Genomic DNA, 13,310 nt, shown 5'->3' with positions numbered 1-13,310 from the left:
TATTGGAACTAAATGTATAGACAAATACCTTTATCTGTTGCGTTCAGTAGTGAAAACCCTGACGTCAAAATAAAGGGGAACAGAGTAACGTTTAAGTTTCCAACAGACTGGATTGTGAACATAAATGAAGAGAAGTACATTGGCATAACATCTATGTATATAACACGTGCATTTAGGAAAGTTGACTTTATACTTCAAGTCGAGATAGAAAATGACGAACAGTCTTTAAGCGCCCAAAACATTCACATATACAAATACTTTAAAGACGATACAACATTGCAACAATGTATGATTTCATTTAATGAGATGTTCGAGAAAAAGTTCAACATTGAAGTACAAACTTTACAGCCTTTACGTGAGTTTCTTGCACAACTGAAAGAAGAAGGTAGTCAGCCACAACTTATAGACTTTCATTATGAATTTAATGAAAATGAAGATGGAACACATGACTGTCAGTTTGTTGTATTCTCACCATTCAATGAAGTCGCTAAAGAGAAAGAAAATCCATTACGTATAAGATTTCAAATCTCCGAACCAAGTGATGATTTTAAGAATGTTTTCAATTATGATGCAATGCTTCCGAGGAAAAATGAATTTTCAAAGATTGTAACACCTGGCGTTTGGGATAGAAAGCAAGCTATATTATATTCAAACTTAAGTAAGGGAGTTGAAAATGAGTTCATTGGTCATACAAGAACTTCACCACTTCCTAACCCTAAATACTATAAATTAACTGGCTTCAATCGTGAGTTTTGGATAGACATGTTCTCCACTCATGACCATAACTGCCCAGTGTTCTTACCTCCAGACCATAAGGACTGTCTCTATATTGAAGCACAACTCTTAAACTCTACCATCGCAGTATTGTAAAATCTACACTAGCTTTATTTTTATCACGAATGACCTCATTGCTGACAAAAATAAATGACCTCATTCATGACCTCATTCATGACCTCATTGCTGACCTCATTCATGACCTCATTCATGACCTCATTGCTGACCTCATTGCTGACAAAAATAAATGATCTCATTGCTGACAAAAATAAATGACCTCAGAACTTCAACTTACGAATAAAGCTTGTTTTAGTCGTTATTGAGAAGTTAAACTTCTCTTCAAAGCAAGGTTGACATGACTTACATAAGTCAAATCCAATCTCTTGACCATCATGAAGTGCTTTATATAACTGCATAACACTGAACTCAGAGTCTTTGTCAAATTTTCCTTGCGGAACCATTAAACCTTTATCTTCATCATAGAAACACTGAACAGAGTCAGGAAACATTTCATTCGCGGTTAAAGCAATAACATCTTGCTTCACGCCTTTCATTCTGCAGTGAAATGCAACTTCATTTAAATCGTTAGTGAGTAAGTCTATGTAGGTCTTCTTTCCACAAAATATTGACTTGTATGCTAAACTTTGTTTTCCAGGTGTTATTTCTGCAAAGTCGCTATGAAATTGACCAAGGTTTTTACCAATGAGAACTCTTCCATAACGTTTCTCAAACTCTTCAGCTAAACGAGGGATATCTTCATTGTAGAGATGCATACTGTCCGTATCGCTATAAAAGATGTCCATTCCTAAGTCTTCAGCAGTACAGAATACTTCACACATTATTCTCTTCGACATAGACAGAATGTTAACACCAAGTGGACAGAAGTTAAAGTGTCTGCAAATGCTTTTCGTTAGCTTGAAAATAGTTTTATCTGAACCATCCAAACCTTCGAACTTCACTATATGGTTGTAGTTTCTGATGGCATATCTTATAGCATCTTTGTCATTTACTATGGTTATTTTTGACTCAATAGGAGATAGAATAGTTTTGCCATAAATACTGTTCAGAATGAGCTTTATATTTTCTTGCAAAGGATTTCCTTCTTTCTTATACTTTAACCTTAACTCAAACAACTTCTTTACTTCATCTCTTATTCTCATATCTCGGTTTCCATCGTAATAGTATCCTTGCAACACTTCACATTTGACACCTTGATATTTTATGAGGTCTTGTAATGTTATATGGTCAACATACATTAAACAGCAAGTGTTTGAACTTCTGGGAACGTTAAGTTCTGGATTTAGTTCAGGGTCACAAACTATTAAAGGAAAGTGTCTGGGTATTCCAATCTCTGTTATCTTAATGAGAACAAAGAAGCCAGACATAAACTTTTCACCAATGGGTTCCTTTTGGTCGTCATCGAATAAATGTCTCATGAGATACTCTGTGCTTAACATTTCTTCCTTCAAACCTTTGGAATACCTTCTAAAGTATAAAGTCTTGCTATAGCTGATGGATATAATGAAACAGCGTCGAAGTCAGCAATGAGTTTCTTTTCGCTCTTTTGTTTCATGTTATCTGACAACATACATCTTCCACCTTGAATGCATCTCGAAATAAATTCTCTTGGTTTATTTGAGAGGTCATAAAGATTTCCATTCGGGAAGTACACTCTGTTCTCAAATAATTTGTTAGCAATTGAACAAATACTAACGTAGTCATAAACGTTTAAATCAAACTCTTTCAATAAGTCATTGCGGAACTTTACAAAACCTTCTCTTAAAATTCTTACATCTTGTTTGCAGTAAAACGTGCTATATTTTTCTAAGTCGAAGTGGTTCTCATCTATTCTGCAACCTTTGATGGAATCTATGTTCTTCATGAATGTATCTGCATCCTGGATAAACTTACATGCTTCAGAAATGACACCAGTTCTGTTGTCATTTGCTAACAAAACACTGCTGTAGTAGTTGTATGGAAATACTTCTTTCGGTCCTGTTTGTAAGTTAAACATAGCAGGAAATAGTTTAAGCTTCTTATTTATAACACTGTAAGAGTCTTTTATAATAATTGCCCGTCCTTTATATAAACCAGTTATTTGCATTGTTCGTGAACCTTTAATGATGGGAGTTCCTTTCACTTCTGTCATGTGTCTTAAGATAAAGTTTATATCATAACTGAGGTTATGGAAATATATTAAACTCTTGTCAGGAAGTCGTTCCAAAAATTCTGTTGCACAGTTCTGACCCCATATGCTTTCACTCACTGAACCATCTTCACTGTCATAACAGATGTTAAAAGCTTTATGAAAGCCGTCTGTGCTACACTCAAAGTCAGCAAAGAAAACGTGCTCAGGAATGAACTTACATTTAGCTTTATTTACTTCTTTTGACTCTGCTTTCTTCTTCAGTTGTACACAATACTTTGGAGCATATGTCAAATCTTTAAATGGTGCAAGGTTCTGTTTATATAAGTCAGTCGTATATGTGAAAAGTTCTCCATAAGAAATAGGTTCGAAATATTTGCACTCCCACAATGTTTTCATAACATCCCATAGCGGTGTAGTTCTATCCATGCGAACTACATATTTATCTTCTCTCTTTGTATAAATCTTCATCTGTTTCTCAATGTTCATTCCACCACACTCCTTCAAGATTTCTATATAGTTGCGAATGAAATATGTTGTCATTGGTAATCTTTCATTTAGCATGTAGTGGTCTTCAACAAGAAGTAAGTCAATAGTTCGAACAGTTTCACATTCTTTTGGTATGTATCTCTTTATTTCATTATGTCTTGAGTCATTGAAGTAACCAATGGTAACATTAAATGCTATACCTGTTGCGTCAGAAATTTCTTGTACTTTACTTTGAGGAAAGTCTCTAACACGAATGACTTCTCTCATGTGGTCAATAGTTTCTTCATTTACTCCAGCCTGAATGCAAGCATAAACGAAACAATTGTCTTCTGTCATAAGTGCTGCAGTTCTTTTGTTCAGTTCATTGAAGATTTGGTAGCGTTCAAGATTTATAGGTAATGTGCAAAGATACTTCCAGAACTGACCGCTTCTCTTCTTATAAAACTTCTTTTCACCATTATCTTTCCAAAAGCTTTCTATAAGTGCTGGGTTTCCTGTTTGCTTAAGAGCTTCCAAAATGGCTTTCTGGTCATTTGTCAGTGTGCTTTCATCTCTATATGGTCTCTTTTTTGGTTTGCCTTTCTTTACATCTGACATCGTTAAGCCTTCATATTCTGTTAAATCATACATCTTTATTTCGGTAAGATTCTTTATGTTTGTCAAGAAGAAGTCATAGTGCATTTCAACAATACCTGCAGCATTTGCTTCTATCTCTGATATAAAGTTCTCCTTCAAGAGCTGATGTAGTAATGTTCCAATATTATTGAGGTTTAACGTAGAACATTCATACTTTCCACCAAGTTTATAACATACCATCCATCTTTGTTGGGAGTTTATTTTAATCTTCTCTAAGAGTCTCATGAAAACCTTACCGAAATGTTTGTGTAAATAGTCTCTGTTTGGTTCATCTAAAGCTTCGATGTTAAAGTCAATGAGTCTATTGCCTGACTTCACATTTCTCTTCCTATTCTCTTCATCTTTCTTTAACCATCTCTCACCTTCTTTTGGTTTGTCGTCAATGGAACGAATGACATCGTTAGCTTTGCGAACTTGTTCTATAGCACTTTTAAACATCTCTCTTCTCTGTTGTTTCAGTGTGTCGTCTCTCTTTCGTGTTTCTCCAACGTTTGCATTTGTTATGTCAAACATCTCTTGACGAACATCATGCGAAAGAGCTTTACGAGTATGACCAACGTTTGCATTTGTTATGTCAAACATCTCTTGACGAACATCATGCGAAAGAGCTTTACGAGTATGACCAACGTTTGCATTTGTTATGTCAAACATTTCTCTTCTTACTTCATGAGGTACTGAACGTCTATGATATAAGTCAATAGCAACATCATTTAAAGGAAATGCTCTTGCATGGACTTCGTCCTCGCCGCGTTGCGGCTTTATGAACTCATGAATTCTATCATAAGTTATTTCACCATTGTAGTCTTTAATGAAGTCAGCGAGTGCTTTTTTGTTTGTCGCGTAATGTTTTGCAACATCTATGTTAGCTTCTGTAAGAAGTTGTTTTATTTCCGAGTGTTCTAACTTAGACAACTTCCGATACATCTTTAGTAGGAAATAAAAAAATTTCTTAGAAAAAAATTAGCTTAGATTTTTTAAGGCTAGTTTTAAAATATTTCGAACTTTTTATTATAATGAAACACATGCAAGATTGCAAGTTCTTTTCATACAATGCTCTCGCTACTGCCATCAAGAATGAGTTCAATGGTGCTTCAAATGTTAATGTTATCTTTAACAAGAAGTTTGTGAAAGAATCTAAGTTTGGTCAGTATGTCAGACCATTAGCTATTGTCATTGACCGCAAACGTTATACTTCACAAGAATTAGCAGTAGTTTTGAAACAAAAGGGTTTCTTCGTGAATGTCAAAGATACACACTATACTATTATAAAGAACTCCAACATTGACTTCTTCAGTATTGCTATGAATCTTTCCGAACAGAAAGAATATAAGAAGGGTGAAACAAATGTGAAATATTATCCTTCATCTCTGAAGACAATAACGAACAAAGATGTTATACAAAAATTCTTACCAAAGGTTAAAGAAGCTTCTATTGACATTGACGAAGGAAGTGAAATGGTTGAAGAAATTGACCCTGAAGCTATTTAAGCAAAAATATATTTTTGTTCATTCTTCCTCTTTGAAGTTATCGAAATATTCTGTTATCTTTTCTTTCAGTAGCGGTAAGTCTTCTTTGAATGTAAGTATTGTGCAACCGTTGATGTCATAGTGTGTTTGAGGAAGAGTATTTTTGACAATTTCCTTTATTTGCTCATTCGGTGTCATTGAAATCGGTAAGTTTTCACGATAGAACCAGTTTCTGTCAGATTTATATATTTTAGCGAGGTCATAAAAGCTCTTGTTGTTTCTTCTCACTAAATGCAACATAACCATATCTCTGTCTTCTTCTTTCTCCATCTCTTCAGCGTAAATCATATACTTATAGCTTTTTTCCTTTCCTTTTGGTACTGAACGTGGTATTCTTTTCTGTATGCTTTTGTCTTTGGATTCAATGACTTCATCTTTTGCTTGAAGTTTCTTTTCCATCTCTTCACGTTCTGCTTTATATAGTTCATCTAACATCATGAAAATATAACAAGCATAACGAGGTGAAGCCCACATTGCTACAGCATTTACTAAAAGTCTATGAACATAATAACCTTTCAAACCAGGAGCCAAATTCTTGCGATTTTCATACGGAATCTCTTCCCCCGGTTTTCCGAGGGAAGCAATCATATGAGGAAATTCTTCTAAAAGTTCTTTTGTCTGTTGGTTTTCAAACCAATGATATGCTTGCTTTGTAGAACGAAGAGCATTCATTATACTTTGCATTTGGTACATGTCATCTTTGACCGAACGAATGAGTCTCAATTGTTTGTTATACTGTATGTATTCGTATTCTTCATTTATGGCTTCATGAACGATAGCAGTTGTTGTGTTCTCTAATGTTGTCATTACTGTCTTTATATTCCGGATAAAAAAATAAATAAAAATAAAACTAACTTTATTTTTCTGTGTTAAAGAAATGTTAAAAATTCATGGTTACATATGTGAATATCATATAACCTCTTGAAAACGTTTAAACGAACTTGAACTTTCTTTCCTTCAGTATCCGTCAAAGTAACATATGCAATTCCTGATTTTAGGAAACAAACATGCATTTTTCTATAGTTAACTCCTGTATAATAATAGAACGAATCTTCCTTTTCGGAATAATAGTAGAACTCTAAGTCATGCTTTCCATAAGAGTTTATTTCAATTGCTTCATCGTCTAGTTCATCGAAATATTCACAAGATAATTTACCATAACTACTTCTGTTCTTATGATTTTCTGAGCGACTAACCCAACGTAAATTTTGAAGTCTATTGTCGTCTCTTTGATGGTTTATATGGTCCACACACGGTAAATTGTTCGGATTGGAAATAAAATGAGTAGCTATGAGAACATGTTTTTGGTACTTTTTGAGGTTTAATGTTACACAAATATAACCTGTTCCTCTGTTATATTCATGTATAATTCTCTTGGTTTCTTTCTTCCTTATTTCAAAAGGCTCAGAACAGTGAATTTCATACTCTTCATCTTGTAAACATTCTTTCCATACATCTTGACCAACAAGTTCAGCGTACATCTGGCTTTACATACAAAATAAAAAATAAATAAAAATAAAACTAACGTTATTTTTAAAATTTGTGAAAACTCAACGGTTTGACACGTGCCCTATGTCATTTTACTCAGAATTTTGTGTTGAATTCGGCAAAAATAAATTTAGGGTAGATGGTTAGATCTAACCTCATTTCTACCCTATTTTCTACCCTCATTATTTATAACCGTTTTACATGGTAAACGTTATGAATTCGCGAAATTTTAAACAATTTCGTAGCTTCTATTTCTTCACGAAGGATATCAAAAATTTTAACTATGCCGAAGGTTTCTTTATACTTATTCTTGACATCAGATAATAGGAAATCGTCAACTGTTGGATAGTTTTTGTTCAGAAATGCTAACATATCCATTTTATCTTCTGCTGGTTTCTCTTCTTCTTTCTTTAAGTCAGCATAGTCGTTTCTCATACGTTCTATCTCTTTGACGGAGTAGTTATATTTCCTTATTGCTGCTTTACATTTTGAACATTGTGGGTTCATTTTTGCGTTATACATTGAAATTTGACCTGCTAGAACAACTAAGGCGTCAATGGTTTTCTTTAACTCAAAAGCTGCTGGTTTTATTTGTCCGTTCCATACTTTACCTCTTCTATCTTTATCTCTTATCTGCCATACACATTCAGCAACTAACGAAACAAAGTTGTCGTATGTCTTAAACTCCTCCGATTTATATATGTCAGAGATGTTCTTATATATCATGTCGCAATCTTTGTCCATAACTTTATGATTGCAATGAAATCCTAGAAACTCATAATTTACTTTACGTATGAACTTCTTTATTTCTACTGAGTCGGTTGTTTTTACTTCTATTTCATCGAATTCAGGAATAGTGAGCTTTTGTTGTTGGATTTCAGGCAATTTGGGTAAATGGTCAATAATGTCCTGCATTTCATAAAGATATTGTTCATTTTGTTCATCTTTCGCACAACAGTCCAAAGTACTTGTTAAAAGTTCCTGCTTTATCTTCTGGATTGTTGTTTCGAAAGTATATGAAGAAGGAATGAAGCTTTTCATCTCAACTAACATAGATGTTGGATTCATAACTAAAGAGTTTGGTGAAGTTGTTGTTTGAAGTGTTGTAGAACCTATTGTTGAAATCATATCTTTACATACAAGATAAAAAAATAAATAAAAATAAAACTAACTTTATTTTTTTCTTTCATAAGGAAATTCATGAAAATTCACGAGGGTAGAAATGAGGGTAGAAATGAGGGTAGAAATGAGGTTAGATCTAACCATCTACCCTAAACATTATTTTTGCCGAATTCAACAAAAATAAATGGTTCATTTACTCACAATATTTTTGTACAAAACGACCCCAAACTTTTAACTTCTTTTCTGCAGCTTCTAATGCTATCTTAGCGAGTTCATATTCTCTAAATTCTCTCTTTAAATCTTCTTGTTCCCATTGGTCTAGTTCGTATGAAGAATCTCTATAACCATAATATATCTCACGTTCATGTTCTAATTGTTTTTCGCACATTTTTCTAACTTCTTGTTCGAACAAAGGTTTAGCATTCTCTACTGTATCTTCGAGTTCTTCTTCATCTAATTTCTCATGAACTTTCTTGTCTATGGAGTCCATAATATCTTTGACATAAAATGCATACTTTACAGAGCACCATTCAGCAACAAAATGAACGAGGTTAGGATGTATGTAAATACCTTTGAATTCATTCATGACACCCTTTGTAAGCTCATAAAATGCTTGTTTTGAGGTCGAGCCACTTTTGGCTCCACCGTATTCGTTCATCCAAAACTCAATAATTTCCTGCATTTTAGTACTATTGAGAAATCTGTTTAAATGGTTTAACCTTCCCGCTTCTCTTGCCATCTTTGTTGCATTAATGTAACCATCCTTGTCTCTACGTAAGACTTCGATACCATTATAAGTGCCTTTTGTGAATGTTTCACCATTAGATTTGTTCGTGAATGTTTTTGCTTCGACTGACATTTCTGTTCTTACCTACAAGATAAAAAAATAAATAAAAATAAAACTAACTTTATTTTTTCTGTCTTAAGGAAATTCATGAAAATTCACGGGGGTGAAAAAACAGGTGAGAAAACAGGTGAGATCTCACCTCTTCACCTAAAATATATTTTTGTCTGATTTACATCTAATAAAAAAGTTTAGATGAATTTTCTTATTCTTTCTGGCATATTTTTGTCTTTCCAATACTCCCGCTCTAATGGTCCCAGATGTGTTGGCTTCGACTCTCTCAAGTTCTTAGATGGTATAACATCTTCAACGCCTCCTTCATATCTTACTTTATAAGTGTCATCGTTTATGTTGTAGCCAAGTATTTCAATAACCACTCCTCGCTTTGCTTCGTCAATGGTTTCAGCAAGTTTGCCATTACTACTTTCAACTAATTTATGACGAGGGTAAAATGCTATGGAGTCGTCAGCAGCTTTTATAAGATATCCATTACCTTGTGTAGAGTCTACGATATAATAATTTCGACTTAACCTTAAACGTTTCTTTGTCAATGGTTTGTCGTCAAGAACTACACGAACTTTTGTACCAGGAATGAGTGTAAATTGTTTTGAATTTCTGATATTTTGTGTTTGACTTCGTTTCTTTTGTATATACTTTTCTTCTTGTTGTTGTGTCATTGAATTTGGTGTATGTCCTGTTGTAGAATGTGTTGAGGAATTATATACTTCGAGAAAGTGTTTCATTGTTTCTTCGGTAAAGTCTCGCTCTTGATTTAAATCTCTGAGCGTTCTTATGAAGCGGTTAATGATGCCGAGTATGTTATGGTTATGGTCTTCAGTGGTGTAGTGAGTTATGTTATGCTTAATGAGAAATTCTGTGATTTCATTGCTGAGGTATGCACTGTCTTGGTCTGATGTTAAAGTACTTGGGTTATGTTCTGCTACAAACTTTTGTAAAACTCTTAACACTTCACGAGTTCCTTTATTTCTCATTATATACGCAAAAGCTTTGCGAGTGTTAACATTTATGAAGATGAGGAATGGTTTATGTCCTCCTTTTCTGCTTTGAATGAGAGTGTCAAATTGGTATGCGTCGGGTGTTGGAGTAAATTGGTAAAAAGTAGTCGTAAGGATTTATTTTTGTTTGATGTACAACATTTTTGTTAAAGAACCTTTTCACTTCAGCTCTGTTAGTAAATCCCGAACTCTTTGCAGCTTCATTGAATTTCTTAAAAGACCTCCATGGATGTTGTTCGAATACTTCTTTCAAGCTCATTTATGTAAAGTTAAAGATTTTATTCTAGGCTCAAGCGCGTTCATTGAACGCGGTACCATGCGAATACAGTCACAAATGGTGGCATATAATCTGCACCCGAGCCTGTTGGATTTGTTGTGAAAGTGTGTGAATGATTTCCTGTGGTTCCACAGAAAATACCTGTGCTTGAATCTACTGGGTCACTTGAAATATCATATCTATGCATTCCCTGTCTATCCGAACCTGCTGCAAGATTTGTATAACCTCTTTTTGTTATTGAATGTGAATGATTACCTGTTGTGTTTGTAGTTCCTGTATGAGTGTGCGGTGGAAGGTTTGCTTCTTTAATTTTCTTCGAACCTCCTGTTTGCTTTGAATATCTAGCACAGTATAAGAATTTATCTACAATCTGCTTCCACGTACCAAAACCTAAAACTGTTTCTGGATTTGTTGAGTTCATTGACGTATAAATAGAGCCTATAGGATATAATGTTTGAAGTATTTCTGTCTTTAATGTTTGAAGCTCTGTTTTGTCTGCTTTCTTATCATATAAATCTTGAGCAGTGAATTTAACTTTATTTTCATCATCCATGACATAAACATTTCTACATCTAATGTATTTCATCGTTGTTATGTTTTCATCCGATGTTAAACCTTGTGGAAAGTTAGGAGGTTTACAATATAATGCATCCCCATCAGTTCCTTCAACCGTTCCTTCAATACTTTCTATACCAACAGTTGTGAAGAATTCATGTGTATGGTTCTTATCTGCCTTCTTATCTAACATTGCTGGTAGTTCATGTGTTTCAAAGTTTCTGACATGACCTTCAATGTTCATACATTTGTTATTTAAGGAGTTTAGTGTATCTTTTACGCTTGTACTTGGATTCTCTAAAGGTGCACTTGAACCAAGGGTATAGTTCAATATTATGTCGTCTGCTCTAACAGTAGTGAAGGATTCATGTGTATGGTTCTTGTCGGCTTTACTGTCTAATGTAGCTTGAAGTTCATTTATATCGGAGATGTTGTGTTTATGAGATTTCAAAACTTTGTTCATTGCTTCGAGTTCAACTTTGTCAGCTTTACTTTTAATAGCATCTTCAAAAGTTATTTTTGTCTTAACTCTCAATGTAAATCTTGGTTCAACTAATACACCGTTAACAGAGAAAGTAGAGGCATAAATTTCATCGTTATAACCAAATGCTTCTGGTGCTTTACCTGTGTCATACTGTACAGTACAGCGTATATCATAACCTTTAGCACGAATGAATTTATATCTTCTTTCATTAACATCTTCAGTGCTTATTTGTTCATCCTGTGTTAAATATCCATGGTAGTCCGTTATAATCTGTTCGTCTGAACTTATATAATGAACATGGTTTTTATCTGCTTTTTCGGCTAATTTCTCATTAACATCATTCACTTCTAATTCAACTCTTCCGCCAGAACTCTTATTATCATTAATCTTTTTCATTAATTCGGTAATTACGTCATAAAGACTATATTCTGTTTTCGGTTTTGTAAATAATGAGTCAAAATTTCTTTTCATCATTACATCGCTGACATTAATGATATCACCAATTCCTTTTTCATTTATTCTCTTCATTAATTCTGCAATAATGACGAATATATAATCTGTTAATTTATTCTCTTCATCGAGGGTTATAGAATGATTTGAAATCGAATCATTAACTCCTCTAAATAAATCAATAACTTCAGGATACACGTTTTTAATGTCTCGAATAACCCGACCAGTATCCTGTTGTTCATGTTCTTCGTTCCCGTCGTTACGCGGTTTTATATCTCTAACCATCATCAACGCAGCCATAACCGGAGGGTTTGTTGCTATCTGTTCGAAAATCTGACCGTTATGTATGGTATATCTAAATAATTTCTTTGTGTTTGTTAAAACATTTGAAACAAGTCTTTTAAAACCATCTACAAAATTTCCTGTTTCACCTAATGTTCTTGCAGCATTTACAAGCTCACCCATTCCCGCTTTTGACCCCAAAAACGTCCATATTGCATTTATTTCACTCTGTATAGTTGTCCATTCAGCAAAATTAATACCCGCATTCGCTAAGCTGAAAATGAAATTCAGTGGATCGAACTTAATTCCACCTTCTTTTTCAATTTCAACGAACTCACTAACATGAGATTTTAAGTATTCTTTCGTTAAAATTGTTTTCCCCGATGTTATGTCATTAACGAAACTATCACCGTCAAAAGTTAACGAATTCAATTTCGTCGTTGATGCTTTTATTTCATACACCGCTTTATTGATAGTTTTTGGCTCACCTTCTTTAGAAGCATATGAAACATTAATGAATGAATTATATGTATTCGTGAATGAGTTAAAATCAATGATTTTCATTAATGACGCCTTTAATGATTCATTAACTGTTGAATCCCTTAAAGTAATTAATGAACTGTCATTTATGAAAGGTACACTGCAAACCGTCGAGTTTGGATCAAATGCTGTAGTTGGTGCAGGAATATTAATGATATAAGTCATTAAATCATTAAGTGACGTAAATAATGTTGTCGTTTTTGATTTAATTTCTTTAGCATCTGTTATATATGGTAATTTTTATTTCTGTAGTTTCTGAATTAAAGATATTCGCTAAAATGTTTTGTAAACTGTTTTGAACAGCTGTGTAAACCGTTGAATCCGGAACTCTTACGATTTCACCGTCCTTAATAAAAGGCATTGCACATGGTGTAGTGCTTGGGTCAAATCTTTCGGGATTATAATTCAACATATATTCTAACGCTTCATATACAGACTTATATACTGTTGTGTCGTTCTTCATGACAACTTCACCATTTACAATGAATGGCATTGTACATGGAGTTAGAATAGGGTCAAACTTTTCATAGTCCTTCCATGTTATGTATTTCTCGGTATTTCCATCACTGATAACAATATATTTGTCAGTAAGTGTGAGAGAGTATTGACCAAAATATAAACGTTTAGCTCTGTCAGCTTCATACGCATATGCAGCTATACTCATATTTTAATGAGAATAAA

At 33.8% G+C, this 13,310-nt stretch overlaps 7 protein-coding genes and 2 pseudogenes across 9 annotated transcripts, besides 1 other annotated feature; 2 read left to right on the top strand and 7 right to left on the bottom strand.

The window, feature by feature from the left end:
• Positions 1 to 13,310: part of a mobile genetic element that runs on past both edges of the window.
• Positions 13 to 870, top strand: TVAGG3_0730660 (uncharacterized protein; the record flags this gene model as incomplete). Its single annotated transcript, XM_001314665.1, has 1 exon — positions 13 to 870. One exon carries the CDS (start codon positions 13 to 15, stop codon positions 868 to 870), a length of 858 nt encoding a protein of 285 aa, XP_001314699.1.
• Positions 1,056 to 2,891, bottom strand: TVAGG3_0730650 (annotated as a pseudogene). Its single transcript has one exon. A coding segment is annotated over exon 1 (1,836 nt).
• Positions 3,319 to 5,005, bottom strand: TVAGG3_0730640 (organellar and viral DNA polymerase type B; the record flags this gene model as incomplete). The annotated part of the gene is made up of 1 exon (XM_051244495.1): positions 3,319 to 5,005. A coding segment is annotated over one exon (1,687 nt), but the record flags the coding sequence as incomplete, so codon positions are not given.
• TVAGG3_0730630 (uncharacterized protein) lies at positions 5,059 to 5,532 on the top strand (the record flags this gene model as incomplete). Its single annotated transcript, XM_051244494.1, has 1 exon — positions 5,059 to 5,532. The coding sequence occupies one exon, from the start codon at positions 5,059 to 5,061 to the stop codon at positions 5,530 to 5,532; it is 474 nt and encodes a 157-aa protein (XP_051091081.1).
• Positions 5,551 to 6,378, bottom strand: TVAGG3_0730620 (KilA, N-terminal/APSES-type HTH, DNA-binding family; the record flags this gene model as incomplete). The annotated part of the gene is made up of 1 exon (XM_051244493.1): positions 5,551 to 6,378. One exon carries the CDS (start codon positions 6,376 to 6,378, stop codon positions 5,551 to 5,553), a length of 828 nt encoding a protein of 275 aa, XP_051091080.1.
• Positions 7,497 to 8,127, bottom strand: TVAGG3_0730610 (organellar and viral DNA polymerase type B; the record flags this gene model as incomplete). The annotated part of the gene is made up of 1 exon (XM_051244492.1): positions 7,497 to 8,127. A coding segment is annotated over one exon (631 nt), but the record flags the coding sequence as incomplete, so codon positions are not given.
• On the bottom strand, positions 8,440 to 9,040 carry TVAGG3_0730600 (uncharacterized protein; the record flags this gene model as incomplete). Its single annotated transcript, XM_051244491.1, has 1 exon — positions 8,440 to 9,040. A coding segment is annotated over one exon (601 nt), but the record flags the coding sequence as incomplete, so codon positions are not given.
• TVAGG3_0730590 (integrase core domain containing protein family) lies at positions 9,217 to 9,768 on the bottom strand (the record flags this gene model as incomplete). The annotated part of the gene is made up of 1 exon (XM_051244490.1): positions 9,217 to 9,768. The coding sequence occupies one exon, from the start codon at positions 9,766 to 9,768 to the stop codon at positions 9,217 to 9,219; it is 552 nt and encodes a 183-aa protein (XP_051091077.1).
• TVAGG3_0730580 lies at positions 10,341 to 13,293 on the bottom strand (annotated as a pseudogene). The gene has a single exon. A coding segment is annotated over exon 1 (2,953 nt).

This window comes from Trichomonas vaginalis, chromosome III (assembly GCF_026262505.1).
Source record: "Trichomonas vaginalis G3 chromosome III, whole genome shotgun sequence".
In the NCBI taxonomy this organism is placed as follows: domain Eukaryota; phylum Parabasalia; order Trichomonadida; family Trichomonadidae; genus Trichomonas; species Trichomonas vaginalis.
The sequence above is the reverse complement of the archived record's forward strand: the minus strand, read 5'-3'. Positions and strand labels throughout refer to the sequence as shown.